At 36.1% G+C, this 21,915-nt stretch overlaps 3 protein-coding genes across 9 annotated transcripts in view; 2 read left to right on the top strand and 1 right to left on the bottom strand.

The window, feature by feature from the left end:
• The window catches only part of TRIM23 (tripartite motif containing 23), a 32,481-nt gene extending 24,419 nt beyond the window's left edge, over positions 1-8,062 (bottom strand). For all 3 annotated transcript variants that reach the window (XM_027604631.2, XM_027604628.2, XM_027604630.2), the window contains exons 1-3: positions 7,933-8,062; positions 2,702-2,864; positions 1,831-1,952 (exon numbers count right to left, since the gene is read on the bottom strand). In XM_027604631.2, the coding sequence (XP_027460432.1) occupies positions 1,831-1,952; positions 2,702-2,864; positions 7,933-8,013 (366 nt within the window). In that variant the 5' untranslated portion in view covers positions 8,014-8,062. The remainder of the gene's footprint in view (positions 1-1,830; positions 1,953-2,701; positions 2,865-7,932) is intronic.
• Positions 8,063-8,670: 608 nt separating this feature from the next.
• TRAPPC13 (trafficking protein particle complex 13) overlaps positions 8,671-21,915 on the top strand; it is a 38,521-nt gene continuing 25,276 nt past the window's right edge. For all 5 annotated transcript variants that reach the window (XM_027604632.1, XM_027604633.1, XM_027604634.1 and 2 more), the window contains exons 1-3: positions 8,671-8,809; positions 20,711-20,779; positions 21,352-21,451. In XM_027604632.1, the coding sequence (XP_027460433.1) occupies positions 8,764-8,809; positions 20,711-20,779; positions 21,352-21,451 (215 nt within the window). In that variant the 5' untranslated portion in view covers positions 8,671-8,763. The remainder of the gene's footprint in view (positions 8,810-20,710; positions 20,780-21,351; positions 21,452-21,915) is intronic.
• Positions 8,673-13,593, top strand: SHLD3 (shieldin complex subunit 3). The gene is made up of 2 exons (XM_027604640.2): positions 8,673-8,809; positions 11,840-13,593. The coding sequence occupies exon 2, from the start codon at positions 11,953-11,955 to the stop codon at positions 12,706-12,708; it is 756 nt and encodes a 251-aa protein (XP_027460441.1). The 5' UTR covers positions 8,673-8,809; positions 11,840-11,952; the 3' UTR covers positions 12,709-13,593.

A 21,915-nucleotide genomic window follows, 5' to 3' on the forward strand; every position in this document is an offset into this window, starting at 1 on the left:
CAAAATCTATAAAGAACTTATCCAACTCAACCACCCAAAAATAAAAAAAATCCAGTTAAGAACTGGCAGAAGACACGAACTGACATTTCTCAAAAGAAGACATATAAATGGCAAACAGACACATGAAGAAATACTCAACATCACTCATCATCAGGGAACTCACACCAGTCAGAATAGCCAAAAGGAACAAATCAGGAAACAACAGATGTTAGTGAGATGCAGAGGAAGGGGAACCCTTTGCACTGTTGGTAGGAATACAAAGTGGGGCAGCCACTCTGCAAAACAGTATGAAGGTTCCTCAAAAAGTTAAAAATAGAAGTACCCTACACCCAGCAATTACACTACTAGATATTTTAAGGATACAAAAATAGTAATTTGAAGAGGCACATGCACCCCTATGTTTAGCAGCACTATCCACAATAGCCAAAATATGGAAAAAGCCCAAATGTCCATCGACAAATGAATGGATAAAGATGTGGTATGTATATACAATGGAATATTACTCAGCCATAAAAAAGAATGAAATTTGCAATGACATGGATGGAACTAGAGGGTATTATGCTAAGTAAAATAAATCAATCAGAGAAAGACAAATACCATATGATTTCACTCATGTAGAATCTAGGAAACAGAAAAGATGAACATGGGGGAAGGGAAAAAATACAGTAAGATAAAAACAGAGAGGGAAGCAAACTATAAGAGATGCTTAACTATAGGGAACAACCTGAGGGTTGCTGGAGGGGGGGTTGGGGAGGATGGGTTAATGGGTGATGGGCATCAAGGAGGGCATGTGATGTAATCAGCACTGGGTGTTATATGCAAGTAATGAATCACTAAATTTACCCCTGAAACTAATACTACACTACATGTTAACTAACTTGAATTTAAATAAAGTCTTGAAGGAAAAAAAATAAAAAGAAAACAGTGCTCCAGTTTGAAATTCACTTCAGTGATTCACCTTACATAAAGAAATCATGATTTAATGAGAGAAGCAGAAATCAATCAGATATTTTTTCCTTGATACTAAACCTGTTATTTTAAAGTTGATTGCCAAAATCATTACTGTTATTTACTACAACTATTCTTATATCTAGTACAGTAGTATGAGCTATGTGGACAATTCTTCAAGCATTAAAAATGTATTTTAAGGGGTGCCTGGCTGGCTCAGTCCATTGAGCATGCAACTCTTGATCTCAGGGTCATGAGTTCAAGCCCCACATTAGGCGTGGAGCTTACTTAATTGAAAAAATAAAAATGTATTTTAACCTGTGTTAATGAGCTTCGTTCTAATATTTACTGGACGATCAGCCTGTTGGATAAAGAGAGTATACTTATATACAATTTAAACTTTTCATGAAGATATTTAATAGTAGTGATTCCCTCAGGAGCTACTGCTATTTTTAAAGCATTTGGCCTCTATACTACCTGGCCTCTTTCAAGGAGTTCTCTTTCTTTGTGCTGTACTATTTATTGTTGATTCACTTTTGCACACTCTGGTTTAATATGTAGCTTATACCTTCTTCTTACCCTTCTGTAACCTTCTTCCTCTTTGACTTTATCCTTGGGTAGAAGTGAATTACAATAAGGAAATAAGTTTATACATAAAACATACTTTGGGTATAGTATTTTCAGAGAATTCAAGTTTAAGTTTTACTGCTGTTCAGCTAGGAATATTGTTGCCTACAAAACTGTAATGTAATGAAAAGTTGTGTTTCTGGAATCCTATCTGCTGGAGCAAGTGAGGTAAGATTGTGCTTTTAATGGCAAATACTTTAAATTAAAAGAAAAAATTCATGCTCATAATAAATATTTCACCAAGTTCATCAATACCTCTCCAGATATCCCAATGGCTTCTTCTGCAGCTCCATACTGACCAATATGTCCATTCTGCAGTCGTTCCAAAAGCTCCAATAAAGCAAAATTTTTTTTCAATCCCCAAACACCTGAATCTCCTAGAATATAAAAATAAAAACTAAATCTAACAAAATGGAATATTAATCATTTTATCTCATACCTCAATAGTAATTTGTCATATATTTTAATCATTAATAATGTCTAAATCTTCAAATTCAAATTTTCCCCATTATTTTTCTCTGCTAGAACTATTGTCTTGTTAAAATTCTCTTTAAAAAACAAAAACTCCTCAGCATTGTAAGTAGAAACATACTTAAAGTTCTACTATTTTTCTATCATTTAACTTTATAAATCCTAGTTTGTCAATGACTTTTAATATATATTAAAACAAGTGCTTTACAATATTTTTTACAGCAACCTACAGTAAGAAATACATTTTCCATTACAACACAGGATAACGTACATTTATTTATACATAAATATTTTTAAAATGTATATATTTACAGCTGAAACAAAAGTTTCACACACCAGTATTCACTCTAACAGTGTGCATACACCCACATTTTTTGTTCTATTTCTTCTTTAAAATACCTACTCAGAGCCAATTAAAGTGATTTCATAACTACAAATAAGTTCTGATTCATGTTTGAAAACCACTGTATGAAACATACACTTAATCTAAAATAACTCCTCTCAGTAAAATGGAACTCAAACAGCTAAAGATAACCTTTTTCTCCATCTCTCATCTCACCTAGAAGCTGCAGCGATCAATGACTATACAAACTCCTTTTCATACAAATAAACCAAACAATTTTAAATCTTAAATACACACAATATATTTTCCTACCTAGATCTGTTACTTGTCGATCAAAAGGGCAACGAATTGCTCTTCCATGAAGAGGGAGGCGGGTAAGGCAGTCATGACAGACTGTGTGGCCACAAAGCAGAAGGCGAGGAACTTTGTCTCCTTGCAAAGAAAAGACATCTTCACAAACTCCACACTCCAGCACCTAATATTTGGAAAGGAAACATGTGCTCTTTAAATGATTTTAATAGCACACATACTTTAGGCTAAAAAAAACTCAATCTAATATATTAAATCAATCTCGTTAAATTATCCCTCCATGAAAAAAAGTCTAGAGTGTAAAACTTTAAATCACCTTTTATCATTTCATCTGACAGACCCCATAAAAATTACATCATAGTGAAATCTCCTTGAAATGTCAACTGTTAGGGATCAAGATAATGTTGTAAATTAACATCATCTTTATCTTTTGAAAATTATGTCTTGATTCATTATATCTGAATCTGTACAATATGTAATTCTACCAAACTTGGGTTCTTAAACAATTTCTCTGCAATCACCTAGCCCCCAAAAGACCATCATTAATTTGAACAGAAATCATTTGAAATATGTACTAGGGTACAGTTACCCTTGTAAATGATCAAGAACTTGTTCAGAACAGACTGTAAGTAATATTCAAGTATTTTCTAGTATCCATTTATATTACATAATGTAAAGTTAAGAAAGCACTCAGCTAAGACTTAAATTTCAATTCGTTGTTCTCAATTAATAAATATGCCCCTGGGTTAGAAAGTATGTTGTCTATATAATTCCAATTTCAGGCACATTACTTGCCCAAGCCCAGGTGGTCAGTTAAAAGAAGTGACAAGAATCAGCATATTCTGATTCCCAAGCCCATGAGATTGTTTTATAATTAGTCAACAAACTACATTTTTACCAATGAAGCACTGTTGGTACCTTTATCCCCCAATATATTCAAAGTGTCATACAATTTTAATTTATTTTTTAAAAATACCCACACTGAACTGTTCAATTATATCAGTAACTACTATGTCAGCCATCCATGACCTGCTACAATCTGGCCTGCATCCCACTGCTTCCCTGCCACCACCTTCAGACTCTATTCTCAAACTGTATCAAACAATTTGTAGTTCCCAGAACATGACAAACGGTTTGTTGCCTCTTTTTTATGCTAATGCTGAGGAAATAGCTAAACAGACATTTTCCCAGTAGATTGTTCTTTTAACATTAATAAACAAATTTCTAAACAACCATATCTCCCAGTGTACCCACAGCTCATTCCAACTGAAATGACCACACCACCCTTTGGGCCATCATGCTTGGATAAGTGTTCATCTTAACACCCTAAACATGTTAATTCCATTATTGGCTTCCAGCCTGTCTTTCCCTCTTAAATCAAAAAGCCTTCAGAAACAGGGCATTACAAACAACCCAGTAGTAGTGTGCTTATATAAACAAAGTCTGACAAGATTAAAAATTAAAAACAGCTCAGGGCGCCTGGGTGGTTCAGTCGTTAAGCGTCTGCCTTCGGCTCAGGTCATGATCCCAGGGTCCTGGGATCGAGCCCCACATCGGGCTCCCTGCTTGGCGGGAAGCCTGCTTCTCCCTCTCCCACTCCCCCTGCTTGTGCTCCCTCTCTCGCTGTCTCTCTCTCTGCCAAATAAATAAAATCTTAAAAAAAATAAAAAATAAAAATAAAAACAGTTCAGCCCAACCACCATCCCCCAACAAATTCACAATGCAAGGTAAAAAGCAGAAAATCCACAGTGGAAATCAGATTAAATCCATTAAAAATTTAATACTAACTCTGTAATTAATTTGGACTTAGTGCATGAAATACAAACATCTTTCACTGTAAATTGATAATTCATAATTGACTTGCATCCCAGTATGGTTCAAAAGAGGCTTAAATGTAACACACAACTCACAAGAAAAGACATAAAAACAGCTCTTTAAGTATCTGAAAAGATGTTCAATCTCACTCAAAACACTTTGAAATGCACTTAAACCTAAACCAATATACTTTTTTCAGATTAGATCAAACAGGTTGATAACCCTTGTGTAACCCTTTGTGTTGGTGAAGATGTGGGAAAACAGATATACTTCTGCCTGCTGTGAAATATTTAATGACTAATATAGGCTTTATGAAAGGCAAATTGGCAATACCTATCAAAAGTTTACATAGCTTAGTAATTCTATTTCCAGGAATTTATCTGACAAATATATCACACATGTGTGTCAAGATCTCTATGTTATTCCTTACAGCACCATTTGCACTTGCAAATGATTGGAAACAAAATAAATAGATAGCAATACAGACTGGAAAATAAACTATAGTATATTCATATAAGGCAAAACCATGTGGTTTGTTGAGAAAAAGGAAGTTTCTTATGTATACACACAGAATAATTTCATATGAATAAAGCAAAGTGAAAAATATATAGAATATTTAGCTTTTGCATAAAACTGGGGAAAGAGAACATACATTTATATGTATATTTTTTACGCAGGCATACTATCTTTCTAGCAGGATACACAGGAAACTGATTACACTGGAATAGTGGCTCCCTATAAGGAAGGAAAATAGATGGGAAAAGTTACACATAAAGTGTATTATACACACTTAAATGTATCCTACATTTTTAAAAAAGGCAGAAGTTTCATTTAAATGGTCTCACTTAAATATCAAATTCATTCAATACAGAAAAGATATAAGAGAATTAGATATAAAATAAATGCAACATTTTTATAATGTCCTCATTTCTGTAACACCATAATTATGACCATAAACTCCAAACAATCAAATTAAATTTCAGTCCATTTATATCTTTTACCTCTGACCCCATAATTACACAAGATAAAAGAACTTAAGTTGCCAATACAGGTTTTTTCAAAAAGCACTAATAACATACCACAGATTTATAAACTAAACACGGGTCCAAAAATAAACTTACTAGACTATTTTGTATCAACTCAGTAAACAAAAGAGTAAGAAATTCTTTCTTCAGTATTTATGAACATGAACTGTGGCTAACAGCACAAGGAATTAAACCCTAAATAAGAAAAAAAGCTCTTAATTTTATCAACTTCACAAATATGCCAAAGAGAGCTTCAAACTTATTACATGTAGACCAAATTTTAATAAACCAGACCATATTTAATTTAAGTTTTTAACTTATTTTTTAGTAATCTCTACCCCCAACATCGGGCTCAAACTCACGACCCTGAAATCAAGAGTAGCACACTCCTCCAACAGAGACAGCCAGGCACCCTAACCAGACCATATTTTAATGGACTAAGAAGACTCACTCTTCAAAAGAAACTTTCCTGATTCTTTTTTTTCCTCTCTTTTTTTTAAGATTTTATTTATTAGTCAGAGAGAGAGAGAAAGAGAGAGCTCACGCACAAGTAGGGGGAGCGGCAGGCAGAGGGAGAGGGAGAAGCAGGCTCCCCAGTGAGCAGAGAGCCCGATGCAGGGCTCCATCCCAGGACTCTGGGATCATGACCTGAGCCAAAGGCAGATGCTTAACCACTGAGCCACCCACATGTCCCTTTCTGACTTTTTTGAATGTAAATAATTTCATAATATCAGATTTTTGTCTTTGAGTTTTCTAATGAAAAAACCCTCATTATCAACTTGTTCATTATTTTACCTTTTAGCATTATATACTTCAACTTTCACCTTCCAATGAATAATTTCTGCTTTCATCTATGAAAATGACAATGAGTTTTTTTTTAATTTATGCCACCATCCTCCTTACAAATTATGGCATAAGGATCTTGCCAAAAAGGACTACCCTACTGCACAACTCAGGCACATTTTACATGTGAAGATAAAAACAAACTGAACCTCTAACATATCAAACTCTGCTGTAACAAATTTGAGTAATATAAGGCTTTTGTGTATTTTTTGAGATTTTAAGACAACTAGGGTAACAAAAGTAGATACAGCAATAATATCCATTCTAATTACAACTTCTTGATTCAATCTAAATCACAAAATAATCTTTAGGTATTCTCTACTTAGGTAAAGCACAATTTAATAAATAAAATCTCAACCATGTAACATGCCTAGTAACAGGGCTCCTCTGTATCTCAGATATGCTGTGTACCTTCAGAATAACTTCAATATAAAAAGGCCAGATGAATCAAAAGCCATCAATAATTGATAATATACCTGTGAGCAGAAATGTAGCATTTGTTGTCATATAAAACCAACATTAAGTGAAAAATCATAGGTGCCTATTACCCAAGATCTTAAAATAACTTCAGATATTATCGGGTATAGTGGTTCTCAACCTTGGTTGCACATTAAAATCACTTCTGGGAATGTTTAAAAAATATAGTGATGTCAAGTTAATCAGAACTTGGAGAGAAGGAACGTATCAGTAGGGTTTTTTTTTAAGTCCTCAGTTATTCTAAATATGTAGCCAGTAATGAGAATTACCCGTAACTCAGATTACAACAATCCTGAAAGTTATTCTACAAACCGATGAGATCAGTTCTCCCTTGCAGATCTTCCATATGTTTATAGTGGAAGGGAAATGTGAATCCCACATATTTCAATTGATTTGTTAGTAAATACATTTTGAAGCATTTACGCATGGTAGAATTTCAAACCTGAAGCACAGGGCAATTCGTATATCCTAACGTTAATGTTCAGCCATGCTGCTGCAGGGACACTTCTCAAAAGTGTTGACAGACTATTCTAATAAAAGAGGAGTGGGCAGATCAACCATTACTACATGTCTGGTTATAAAAGTAGTGCAATATTGAAAACCAGATTTTAAAGGCAGTCAACCCTGGATCCATGACATACTGTGTTAACGTAAACCTGAGTTTCTTCACCTATCAAATGGTAATTATCATATACCTCATAAGTAGATATCAACGAGGTAAAATACTTAACATAATATCTGGCGATAACAATGGCTCAATTTAATAAAAATAAACTAATGCCTGTTAAGCTTAACAAAAAGGAGAGGACCTAGGCAAAGACCGGTCAAAGTCAGTCTCACAGGCCCAAAAAGCTCTTTTCACAAATGTCCCCATCGGCCAAGGAGAGGACTGGTATGAGCGGAAGACCAAGCAACTCCAAGCCCGAAGAGATAAAAATCGCGGAGGGGACGGCATGGCTTGTAAAGCCTAGAGGGGCGCAAAGGCCCAAAGACGGCCGGGGCGCGGCCTCCAGACCTCAGGGATGAACCGAAGGGAGGCCGATGGTGGAGAACAGATCACGCAATGTCCCTCACCTTCACCACGGCCGTCCCTCGGCTGCCCTGACGGCCACTGTCTAGTCCCGCTCCAGGCTTGTTTACAATCAGGGTAGCCATCCTACGAGGAGCGGTGCCGCAGAAGCAGCCGTCACGGCCTTCAGCTGAGGGGCGGGGTCGAGCCACCTACCCAGAGGCCTCGGCGTTCGCCGCCGGCGCACAGGCGCAGTAAGACGCGGAGCGCCGCTGGGTTGACCTCTGGGCTCCTCCTCCTGCCAGTCACTAGCTCTTTAGTTGCACAGCCTTGTCTATATGAGCGCTTTGCTATTTGTATTGGTATTATCCGGGAGTCTGTAACTGAGGGCAGGAATAAAATTAAAGGGAAAAAGAAGGGCTAAAGCAAGAAGTAAATTTGCGGGGTGAAACTCCCGTTTCAGTAACGATCTCTTCCTAATTGCCGAATAGACGTGGGAGCAAAGGGGGACTACATCTCCCTGCATACAATGCGGTTTTCTTTAAACTACAAATCCCAGCATGCAAAATCCGTTTCTTTTACTCCGCGTTGTACGGATTTGGGAAGCTACGTATTGTCACCGAGGAGTGGTTTCTTGAAGTCATGCTGTTTGACTGTGGCTTGAAAATAGGGAAGTATGTTATGTGTAGGTCTCTAAGAAGCAAGAGATGGCTTTGGTGAAAAGAAGCCTTTGAGTCCGTAAAGGACGTGCTAAGAAGAGAATTTACGGCATCACCAGCGCAGAGAGCCCGTTGGGAGTGATTTGATCTTCCCGAACGTCCGCTTTTCTGTTTTCTTCCGGGCTGCATTGAACCTCTTCAGCTGCCGTAAGCAGTGGGTCGAAAGTGCTGATCAAAATGGAAGTGAATCCCCCCAAACAGGAGCACCTGCTGGCCCTGAAAGGTAAACTTTTATGAACCTGAATCCCTTTAGTCTGTTTTCTCCTCTTCTCTCACTAATTCTCGAAGCCTTTGCCACTTAGATCTGGTCCCTGGGATGTAGGCCTCGTTTTTCTTAAACACTGTTAGTGCCTGCCCTCCTGCTCTGTCCTTTGGCGCCGAGTGGAAGGAAGCAATTTCTTCTCTTTGCTTTTTAGGTTTGACAGCCTCCCTCTAGAATGGAATAGATACCTGGCAAATCACTCATTGTGTGATATGCTTCAGTTACCAGACTGGTTTTAACCGCAGAAGCTAAGGTCCCTACCTTACCCGGGGAGAGCCCAGTGAACCAAGATGATTTACAATAGGCATCTACAGTGATTTCTCCTTGTCTATTGTGCCTTCATGTGGCACTGATAAAGTTACTAGGCTTCAGCTTCATCTGTAAAGTTAGTCTAGTATTGCAGTAAGCAGTGCCAAGGATTTGGAAATACATAGTACAACAACCTATAATTTAGATTTGTTAAAATTTCAGTTTACTTCAAAGTGTTGTGGATATGGGAAAATTAATGCCAACTTTCATTTTCTGCACACAGCAAAAATCTTTAATAAGTTTAATGATTTAATTGTATTTGGGGAAAACCAACAGGGCAGAGTTTTTCTGGAATTCTTACTGTTTTCTGAAAACCTTTTATTTAAAATGCTTTCAGCTTTATTTCATCTGTTTTCTACTTCCACGAACGCGCTTCTTCTTTCTTGGATGCTGTACTGTGTGGTTACCAGTAACTTCTTGGACTGAGCTGAGAAAAGGCTCAAGAGGCATTTGAATTCAGTTACACTGCACTTAACCTTCCTGGTGGCATCCATTTTGAGGGACCCTTATCCCCTCCCCAGTTATGATGTAGGCATCACACATTCTAGAAGCTTACCAGTCCCATCTGTAACATAAAATCATATACTGATAGCTGAATTTAATAGGGTTGTCTCTGATCATAGAACTAAAAAACAATATTAAGTAATACAGCAACAGGACCTGTAAGCTTAGCCTGAGCAAATGAGCTAGACTAAAATGGGTTCTTCTGGAAAAAAAGGAAAAGTAACTTGTCATGTTTTTTCTTAATCTTACATCAAGTATGTGGAATAGATTTTACTTAATATCTATCAGAAATTTAAGAAACTTTTTCAGGGTCACAAAGCTAGTAAGTGATTGGAGGCAGTATTTCAACAAGGCCTTCATCTTTCCAAGACTCCTTATTGCCTTCTAATGAAGGAAACAGCATTTTCAGAGAACATTCCTTCATCAATTATTTTGATGGGAATTTGGAACAGTTCTGTTAGCTCCTAGGTATGATTTTATGCAAGCTGGAAGCTATTAAACACAGTTATATTCCAGTGATGTGGAAGCTAATTGCCATTGGGTATTTTTAGTTTTCTATTTTTCTTTATTTTCTGAAATGGAAGATAACCTGGGAGACGATTTTAGCGGCCTAAAAGGATGAGTCCTTTGAAATTCATGAATAATTTCAGTTTTATTAAAGCTCTTTGGTACCATTGTTCTCCCTTGTTAATCAAGAATTTTCACAAGCTTTGGGGCGCCTGCCTGGCTCAGTCTGTGGAGCATGTGACTCTTGATCTCGGGGTGGTGAGTTCAAGCCTCACATTGGATGTAGGGATTTCTTAAAAAAAAATAATTTATTAAAAAACTTTTCACAGATTTTAATTTTATTGATTGTTGGATGCCAAGTATATCAGTTTATGTGATAATTTAAGTTTACTTTCTTATCTGTGTAAAATATTAAGGAGCTCTCAGAACTTCATCATCCTCAGAGTATGACATTGACTAAGTTCACAAAATGAAAGAATTCTCAGTGCCATATCTTACAATGTGAAAGTATAAGGAAGAGGAAAGAAAAAATAAAAGCATTATTAATGCTTTTAAGAATAGGCTCTCTATGTTTAGATTCATATTAAAATTATGGATGTTAAGGATCACAGTTATTTATGAATTTAAGTTGTCAAATCTGTTAATGGACATTAACAGTAGGTGAAAAGAATCATTATGAGATTAATTACTTCTGACAGAATCAGTGGTCAAATGAGTATTGTGACATCATGACAGGGGTCCCCATCCATGGTCATTCTGGCAATGGGAGAACCCCTTTAAAAAGTTCTCTAATGATTTGGGGGAGAAGAGATACAACCTCTTTTTTTTTTCTACAGTATTTAGGATTTGAAAGAGTCTGCATTATGGCTCATGCAGCTTTGGACTTGGTTAGGAAGCCTAACTATATGCTGGAACTTATTATCAATGACTTCATTTGGGGCAACTTGAAGACTTCTTTGTTCTAAGAGGACAAAAAAAATAGGGAAGGTCTAGTCTAGCCTTCTTGGTCCTCCTCCAAAGTGGAATTCAGGAGTCATGGTACTAAGGTCTTGATACTGTGAAAGTCCCCCATTTATACAAAGGAGACTTCGTCACAAACCCATTCCTAGCCTGTTTAAAATCAGAGTTAAACTATTTTCATGTTACTAGTGTTTACTACTGCGAATGAAATAAAATCATTAAGTACTCTGTCTATATATTTGGTAGAATTCATATAATTTTAAAGTATAAAATTATTTTTCTCAAGGCATTAAAAATTACAATGATTTTCATTGTCCTCAATTCAGAGTCTCAAATTTTTAAGTATTACTACATTTTTGGTAACTTCAAATGAATCTCCTATTCTAAGAATCACTAATTTACCCTTTGTTTCTGCTAGTCTTAATGTTATTCACCTAATATATTAGTAACAATAGTTCCAAATCCTTTATATCTGTTAAGTTAGACTTGTTGACTCCTAGCAGTTTTAGGCTGGAAGTGATCTTATAAGGCATCTAATCAGATCCCTTATTTTGGTGAGATAAAACATTTCCGGTTTTGTGGATTACATTCACATTTACCAATAGCACTTGGTAAAATATCATATTGGGATTGGTTTTGTTTTTTCTTTTTCCCTATTTGTGTGTAGGCTATCCCTACTATATCTTACTCTTTGCAATACTTCCACTTTAGGTCCTGTTTTCCTCTGATTTGGAAAGAGTCTTATAATTAAAAATTACATTCTAGCGCTGAGGAGCGCATCTAAGAAATGTTTTCTTCATTAAGAGTAACTGGATTACTGCAGAATGACTACAGAAGTAATATTACATTATCGACCATATGAGAATGATCCCACACAACTGCCAAAAATTGCAGAGAAAGCAATTCAAGACTTTCCTACACGTCCGCTATCGAGATTTATTCCTTGGTGTTTGCATGATGGGTCCAAACTTCCACTCAAACCTAAAAGATCACCACCTGTGATTTCTGAAGAGGCAGCTGAAGATGTGAAACCGTACTTAACCATTTCAGAACGTGATGTTAAATCACAGAGTTATGATTGCACAGTAGATCTTTTGGAATTTCAACCTAATTTAAAAAACAGGAAGCACTTAATCCGGTCACACTCACTGAATGAGCAGACTAATTCTGGAACTCTAGATAAACATTCAGAAAAGGGAAGACAGCACAAGAAGAGGTTTTGGAGTGTTTCACTTCCCAACAGTAATTGTACTGAAAATATTTTTCCTTTGTCTAAAAAATTGCAAGATAGTTTAAAGGCACTGAATTTGCATTCACTTTATAGAGCAAGATGGACTATAGAGCATGCTCTTTGTAACAACCAAACTCTGGAAGACATTTGGGCAAAACTCAATCAAATCATCAGGCACAATGAACTTCCATCTTGTAATGCTACATTTCAGAGACACTTAGGCCAAATTTGGGTGTTCTGTGATATTATGTACTGTGAATATGTGGGAAGTCTTCTTAAAGGAAGGTTAGCTCTTGCTGGGAAAATGAATTTATTTGTGCATAAATATGGTGTTATTTTTAGTATGTAATGAATTTCACTGATTGTTCAAGAGAATATTCTGAATGAACTGAGTATGATCTGAAATAATGAGATCAATTTTTATGGGATTTTAACTTTTTAACTTTTTAATTTGACCTCTCACTAAGATAGCCTATTCATTCTTAATATGGTAAAAAAAAAAAAATTGTGTGGTAACTTGTATACATTTGTTTTCCAGAAATAAATGGCCATCAGTTGAGTTCCTAGACATCTCTATTAACTCAAGAGCTTTCTGGGTTATACTTTTAGTAGTCTTCTAAAAGAATTGTGCTAAGTTGTTATTTATATTGAGTTTAGAGATAAAATGTTCTATCCCTTTTGTTCTGTTACTTTTCCAGTGGTTGAATTAGATATTACAATGAATTACAGTGGATAGTTTGGATTTTGGTAAAGCCCCAAAATGTAATTTTATAGTGTTTTTCCTTTACTCTTCTAAAGTGTAATGATTTTTTTAAAATAAATAAAACCAGTTCATGGCAAATGCTATTCAAGTAGCATGAACATAGTTCAAATTGGGAAACTAGCCCAGATTCTACCAATGTTTCCAAAAATCTGTAACTGACTATTTGATGTGGAATTTTGAAACAAAAGTACAAAATGTATAATTTGCCTAAACCATAATGTATCTTTAAGGATATAACTTATTTTGAAGAGAAGTATCAAATGTGGATAAGAGATCGTTATTTATTTAATCTATTACAAGTAGTTCAATCTTTATGATGGTTAATGCTGATTGCTAGTTGACTGGTTCCTAGAGTTATTGTAAGTTTCCCATAAGCAGAATGTTATAAATTGGGTTTACACATCTCCTCATGAAAATACCCAAAGTGATTTTACAATAAAGCTTGTTATGAGCAGTTTTTTAATCCAAGAACCATACTTTAATTCTTTATTTAAATTCAATTTAGTTAACATACACTGTATTATTAGTTACTGGGGTAGAATTTACTGATTCGTCAGTTGCATGTAACATGCAGCTCATTATGTCAAGTGCCCTCCTTAATGCCCATCACCCAATTAGCCCTTCCCCCCATTCACCTTCCCTTCAGCAGCCCTCAGTTTGTATCCTCGAGTTCAGCATCTCTTACAGTTTGCCTCCCTCTCATTTTCAGTTTATTTTTCCTTCCCTTCCCCTATGTTCATCTGTTTTGTTTCTTAAGTTCCACATATGAGTGAAATGATATGGTGTTTGTCTTTCTCTGGCTTACTTTGCTTAGCATAATACCCTCTAGTTCCATCCACTTCGTTGCAAATGGCAAAATTTCATTCATTTTGATGGCTGATTAATAATTCCATTTTATTTGTATACCACATCTTCTGTATCCAATCATCTGTCAGTGACTATCTGGGCTCTTCCCATAGTTTGGCTATCGTGGACATTGCTGCTATAAACATTGGGGTGCAGGTGCCCCTCCGAATCACTATCTGCGTATCCTTTGAATAATACCTAGTAGTACTATTGCTGGGTCGTAGGGTGGCTCTATTTTTAACTTTTTTGAGGAACCTCCATACTGTTTTCCAGAGTGGCTGCACCAGTTTGCATTCCCACCAACAGTATAAGAGAGTTCCCCTTCGTTTGCATCCTCGCCAACATCTGTCGTTTCCTGAGTTGTTAATTTTAGCCAAGAATCACACTTTATTAAAAAGAGCTTTGTCTTCACATGTGGCAGATTTAAAGTTTTCTCATTTGTATTGATTGCTTTCTGCCTCTTTCAGAAGCAGTGAAAGGGTAATTCAGACCTGGAAAACTCAAGATTGAGTTTTACTGCAAATAGTGCAATGATTTCAAAAGGAGGAGAGATCATTTCTCATCTATCTAGACAATACTTAAGAAGTAATCAAGGCCTAAGAATTTAGAATCCACTGCTACTCAAGCTTTTTTGGAGTATTTAGAACCTTAGGACTGATGATTCTAGCACAAGCTAATAGTAGGGCTCAGCAATATTTCTCATTTCTCATTTCCACTGTTAAGTCATAGATGTGGAAGTAAATTGGGGACACAGGAATGCTTACAGAAAGGTGGATCTGTAAGACCATTTGATAAAATACCGATGGCATTTTACTCTCTAGGAAAGTGGCAGCGATACCATAACTTTATTTTTCCCTGACAACCTCTCTACCATCAGATAAATGTTAAATTCAACCAAAAAAAAATATGTGGAGGGTATCATACGAATTTAACTTTCTTTACCAATTTATCAAATAGCTTAAAGACCATTTTTTGAGAATTTCAAAATGAGCTCCTGCATAATGATCACTTTGATAGAATTTGCTCAAAATGCCCAGGATTCACAGTTCACAAACTTGAAATCATTCAGGGACTAGACAGGCAAGACTAGAACGTAGTTAAGGACTTTGAACTTGGAAGAAGATTCTCCTTTAATTTTTTTATGTTCTTTTCAAGCAAAATGTATACACAAATTGAACTTGGCCCAGGTCATTAGTTTGTAACCTCAGGCCTATCTCTTTCATAAATTATTGAAGACTTATAAAAGTTTTTTTATAAGATAATAGGTGGAACCTGAATTTCATAAATGTGTTTTGTGAGTTCCAATTAAAATGGCACTACACGTGACACTATTTGCTGTGTGTAGTGAATATTTGATTTGGCACTTGGCAGAAAATCACATATTCTTTTTTGCCTCTTTAATTTTTGACAAAGAACCTGTTTTTTTAACATTCAACCTGAATATAAGATTATCATTTAATAACCAGTGCTTTATTGGGGCACTTCGGTGGCTCAGTCAGCTAACCTCCAACTCTTGATTTCGGCTCAGGTCATGATCTCTGGGTTGTGGGATCAAGTCCTGCTTCAGGCTCCATGCTCACTGGGGAGTCTGCTTCTCTCCCTCTCCCCTGCGCCCCACCGCCCTTGTGCATCTATTCTCTCTATATATAAAGTAAATAAATCTTTTTTTTTTTAAGATTTTATTTATTTATTCGTGAGAGACAGAGAGAGAGGCAGAGGGAGCAGCAGGCTCCCAAGGAGCAGGGAGCCCGATGCGGGACTCGATCCCAGAGTCCTGGGATCATGACCTGAGCCGAAGGCAGATGCTTAACCATCTGAGCCACCCAGGCGCCCAGTAAATAAATCTTTAAAAAAAAAATAACCAGTGCTTTATTATAGTTCCTCTGCCAGGTTTCTTAAGCCTTGCTTTTGTTGGTAGTTGCTCTTTTCCAACTAACATTACGTGTAATATTTGAGGTCCATTAATTTGCTATAAGACAGGAAACATTGAGTTTTGTTTTGTTTGTAGTTTGCAAAGCAATGCTCTTTTTTAAATTAACATATTATTTGTTTCAGGGGTACAGGTCTATGATTCATCAGTCTTACACAATACACAGTGCTCACTGCAACAATACTCTCCTCAATGTCCATCACCCAGCCACCCCATCCCTCCCACCCCCCACCACTCCAGCAACCCTCAGTTTGTTTCCTGAGATTAAGAGTCTCTTATGGTTTGTCTCCCTCTTTGGTTTTTGTCTTGTTTCAATTTTTTCCTCTTTTCCCCTATGATCCTCTTCCTTGTTTCTCAAATTCCACATATCAGTGAGATCATATGACAATTGTCTTTCTCTGAATGACTTATTTCACTTAGCATAATACCCTAAAGTTCTATACATGTCATTGCAAATGGCAAGATTTCATTTTTTTGATGGCTGCATAATATTCCATTGTGTGTGTGTGTGTGTGTGTGTGTGTGTGTACATATACACACCACATATACCACATTGTATGTGTATATATATATACCACATATACCATGTTGTGTGTATGTGCGTGTGTGTGTATATATATATATATATATACACACATATATATATCACAATGAGTTTTAATATGAGATACTTTTACATTACTAACTGGGCTTTCCCAGTTTGTGTTTAAGAATCTGCAGTATGACGAACTGTGCTTTATAGTAGTTTTCTTTGAGTCCATAGGATGATAGTATTTCTTACCAACTGCAGTCTCCCCCCACTAATTTTTCCCTCTTTGAAAATATGATGGAAACAGGTATTTTTAATACCAGTTTGGGAAGTTTTTATTTTTAATGGAGGGTTATTCTTTACCCACCCTCTATTATCTCATCCCCTAGAAAATCATAGAATCAGTAAAACTAAGTTTTGTAAGACTTTTGTACACAATGGAAGATTGAGCATATAATAAGCAAATAAGTTGGCTACACATTTGGGTGAACTCAAAAACACTTTGTTTTTTTTAAGTTTTTATTTAATTTCCAGTTAGCATACATTTAATATTAGTTTCAGGTGTAGAAAAGCGTGATTCAGCACGTCCATACAACACCTGGTGCTCAATACAAGTGCACTCCTTAATCCTTTTCACCTGTTTAACCCATTCCCCACCACCTCTGCTCTGGTAACCATTAGTTCTCTATAGTTAAGGGTCCATTTCTTGGTTTGTCTCTCTTTTTTTTCCTTTTGCTGGTTTGTTTCTTAAATTCCACATATGAGTGAAATCACATGGTATTTTCAAGGACACTTTTTTAAAAAGAGTGTTTTAGGATTCCCTTGAAGAGTGTATTTTTATCAAGATTAGGTTTCTTCTGGGGGCACCTGGGTGGCTCAGTCAGTTAAGCATCTGCCTTCAGCTCAGGTCATGATCCCCGGGGTCTGGGATTGAGCCCGCATCAGGCTCCCCGCCCAGCTGGGAGTCTGCTTCTCCCTCTCCCTCTGCCGCTACCCCCTGCTTGTGTGCTCTTTCTGTCTCTCTCTGTGTCAAATAAATAAATAAAATCTTTTTAAAAAAGATAAGGTTTCGGGGCGCCTGGGTGGCTCAGATGGTTAAGCGTCTGCCTTCGGCTCAGGTCATGATCCCAGGGTCCTGGGATCGAGTCCCGCATCGGGCTCCCTGCTCCTTGGGAGCCTGCTTCTCCCTCTGCTTCTCTCTCTCTCTCTCTCCCCACCTCTGTCGCTCATGAATAAATAAATAAAATCATTAAAAAAAAATAAATAAAAAAAAAATAAAAAAAAAAAGATAAGGTTTCGGGCGCCTGGGTGGCTCAGTCAGTTAAGCGACTGCCTTCGACTCAGGTCATGATCCCGGAGTCCCAGGATCGAGTCCCGCATCGGGCTCCCTGCTTGGTGGGGAGCCTGTTTCTCCCTCTGACCCTCTCCCCTCTCATGTACTCTCTCTCTCAAATAAATAAATCTTAAAAAAAAAAAAGATAAGGTTTCTTCTGAAATGAAAAATAAATGGGGAATAGAGAACACCACTTGGTGTTAAAAGTGAGCTTAGAGGGGTGCCTGGGTGGCTCAGTTGGTTAAGCGTCTGCCTTCAGCTCAGGTCATGATCCCAGGGTCCTGGGATCAAGCCCCCCCCTCACCCCCAGACAGGCTCCCTGCTCAGTGGGGAGCCTGCTTCTCCCTCTTCTCCCCGCTCGTGCTCTCTCTTGCTATCTCTGTCTCTCTCGATATCTCTCTCTCTCAAATTGAAAAAGAAAAAAAAAGTGAGCTTAGAGTCTTAGATATTTAGATTGTGAAAAAAAAAACTGTCTTTTCTTTATCATTTCTAGAGCCCTTTATTATCCCCTTCAGATTGTGCTTAATTTTAATCTGCTTTCCTAGTTAGAAATGAGTGAAGTAGAAAGTTAGAAAACCTCCCTCAACCACTTCCAGTGCCTCGTCAATGACCTGGTTAATTGGTTAATACTCTGCTTGACATGGAGTCCTATTTTGAATTCCCATAGGATGTTTCTGATAAGGCATGACATTCCAGGCCTTGACTCCAGTCTTATAATGAATAATAGATTTATTTTTGAACAAAGTGAATTTATCTGAATTCAGATCTAATTCTGCCACCTATCTGCTATAGTCTTTTATATGCAGATTACCTTCTCCAAGCGTCATCCTTATGTATAAAAGGTAGATAATGGTACCAAATTTGTAGTCATGAGAATTTAATATGTTGGTAGTTGTGAAGTATTTAGCATGTTCTCTAGCACTAGTAAATGCTCAGTATATATCAGTTATGCAAGTGACTTGAGAAATTTTAAGGTTAACATTTGTTGCCTGTTTCAATAGCCATCTATTTATATTTATATTATCTGTTTTTATTTTATTTTATTTTATTTTATTTTATTTTATTTTATTTTATTTTATTAAGTAAGCTCTGTGCCCAGCGTAGGGCTTGAACTTAGGACTCCGAGACCAAGAGCCAGCCAGGCACCCCTCAACAGCCATCGATTTAATATAACATTGTTTAATGGCCTCAGTTCATAAAACTTAACATCTTCAAAATAATACCAGTTAATGAGGATTTGGGTGAGGTGCTAATTCATTCAGCAAAGATTTATAGAATATACTATGTGTCAGAAACTATGTCAAGCAACAAAGCCAGAAAACTGAATATAGTACATAAGAGCCTCAACCTCATGGAGCGTGGATCAGAGTGCTGTAAATAAGTACATATATCAGTTCATGACAAATACAAGGGACTATGAGAGGGACAAGGTGAGCTGTTACTTCTTTTTTGGAAAAGATGACATTTAGCCTGAGACCAGGATGAGAAGGGCACTAAATTTGGTGTGAATGATATAGCTAGTTAATAGTTAGGTTGTACACGTTTACATATGCTAATGATACCACTTATATTGTGAATTGACCATTTAGGTCAATAGTCTTTAAAGGTTTTTGGGTTTGGGCTCCTGGGTGGCTCAGTTGGTTAAGCGACTGCCTTCAGCTCAGGTCATGATCCTGGAGTCCCGGGATCGGGTCCCGCATCGGGCTCCCTGCTCGGCAGGGAGTCTGCTTCTCCCTCTGACCCTCTTCCCTCTCGTGCTCTCTGTCTCTCATTCTTTCTCTCTCAAATAAATAAAATCTTAAAAAAAAAGGTTTTGGGGTTTGATTTGAATGAACATTTTTAATAGAGTATAAAGAAATAGTCTATAATTAATTTCCAGAAATATTTCACAAGTTTATATGATTTTTAATGTTATATTTTTGTCTTTATTTTGATGTGATCAAAGGTCAGTCTTTAGAAATAATTGAAAAAGATTTTTTTTTTAGTTAGAAAGTCCTAACCTTACTTGACTCGGTTTCATAAATTTTCACTTTTTAAAGTTTTTTGTGGCTTAATTTTTGCCTCTTAACTATCTGATACATAGGCAATTTATTTGATGCTTGAATTGAATTTGTAAATTAAATTTTTTATTTTTCCCAGATAGCCAACCAGTGTGCTAGCACTTTATCATGTTATTTTTTTTTCTGCATCCTAATCTTTTTTTTAATTATCTAATGTATCTGTGTGGTCTTGCATTAATAAGCCAATTAGTTGATTATAGACTTAAATCTTGTAATATATGGTAAATCCATTTCTTCCTCATTTTTTCCCATTAATTTCCTTAGCTTATTTTTACTTGTTTTTCTAAATTTCAGACACATTCTGTCATGTCCCAAGAACAAATCTTAGTTTTGGTTGGAATTTTACAAAGCTATACATTAAGTGATACTTTTGTAATTTCTATACAGAATTAATACTACTTAAAGGTCCACTTACTGAACTTCCAGTGGCCAGTGATTAGAACCGAGAGATGAAGCTCATAAAGATTCGTTTTTTTTGTAAAATTACCATCTCATATTCAAGATGGTGAATCAAAACATTTTTCCCTTTCAGGAAGATATCTTCTTGATATTGTTCATAGTCACTCAGGATTTTTCTTAAAGCCTATTCTCATATAACGTAAGCTTTAAAATTCCTTTATTTTTCAGCTTTTCTATAATGTGATATTCTACATTTACATTTAATTTTTATAATATATTAGGTTTTAAATAAATCATATGGAGATTTTCTGTTGTAAATTAACATTTTTAGTAAATCATTGGTGTGTGATTTTGGGAATACTTACTATTATGTTTAGGAAGCTTTAGGTTATATTTGATTTTAGTATAGAATTGATGGGTATCATACACTCAACTTGGAATGCTAGCCCAAAGCAATATTAATATTTTCTTCTTTTTTTCTTAATTCACAGTGATGCGGTTAACTAAGCCTACTTTATTCACCAATATTCCAGTAACATGTGAAGAAAAAGACTTACCTGGTATGCTTTGTTCTGCTTGCACCTAGGGAAAAGTTGAAACCTGGATTGCCTATATTACCTTGGAATAAGCATAATCTTGCCACTCTTATACTAACTTTTTGCTGCATTCTTTGTTGTCTCTTTTTGTATGATGTAAGTGGTGGCCGTCTTAAGTGTAGTAGGTCTTACTCATAATCTCTAAGTCAAGATACTGTTGATTTCCCATGGCAACAAGAAACTTTTAATTTTAGTAAGGGTACATTCATAGTCATGATATTAAAATTTTATTTATCCTCACATGTTCCATCAACATGTGTGTTAGCCATTCCCTTTATTTAAAATTATTGGAGCTCTCTATAATATATTTTGTATCTGATGACCTTCTTTTTCCTTTGTTTCTGAAGTGTTCATTCTCCATGAAAATAGAATTTTTTGGCATGCATTTGTTGTAGTGAAGATTATAAATTAGATATTTGTAATATAATTTTTGTTAAGATTCTTTTTTTTTAAGTATTTCTCCCAGCTGTTTCTTTATGGAGGTAAAACTTATTTACAAGATAGATGTTAGAATTTATGTTTTTCTCTTTCTATAGGAGATCTCTTTAACCAACTCATGAGAGATGATCCTTCAACTGTAAATGGTGCAGAAATTTTAATGTTGGGAGAAATGTTGACTTTACCACAGAATTTCGGGTAAGAATGAAATGTTGACATAAACCATTACAAATTATGTTTTCACAAAATAACTAATGAATGGAAAAATACTCATACATTTAAGTGGTTAAAAAAAAGGTTTTACTAAAATTATACTTTGTGATTCTGGGGTTTTTTTTTTAATTAAAAAAAATAAGATAGAAAAAAAGAAAAGGGGAGGGGCTCCTGGATGACTCCATCAGTTAAGTGTCCAAGTCTTGCTTTTGGCTCAGATTGTAATCTCAGGTTGGTGGAGATCAAGCCCTGCATCGGGCTCACACTGGATATGGACCTGCTTGGGATTCTCTCTGTCCCTTTCCCTCTGCCATCCCCTCCAAATCACCACCACCACCCCCCGCAAAAAAAAAAAAAAAGATAATACCAAAGTATGAATAATGGTTTCTAGAATGATAAAATAACTTTCTTCCTTAGATCTTACTGCATTTTTTAATGACCATGTATTC

The sequence above is a fragment of the Zalophus californianus genome, chromosome 5, assembly GCF_009762305.2.
Source record: "Zalophus californianus isolate mZalCal1 chromosome 5, mZalCal1.pri.v2, whole genome shotgun sequence".
NCBI lineage: Eukaryota > Metazoa > Chordata > Mammalia > Carnivora > Otariidae > Zalophus > Zalophus californianus.

Bases quoted from the DNA above. Each gene is read 5' to 3' on its own strand.
- SHLD3 (XM_027604640.2), top strand. From the start codon at position 11,953: ATGACTACAGAAGTAATATTACATTATCGACCATATGAGAATGATCCC.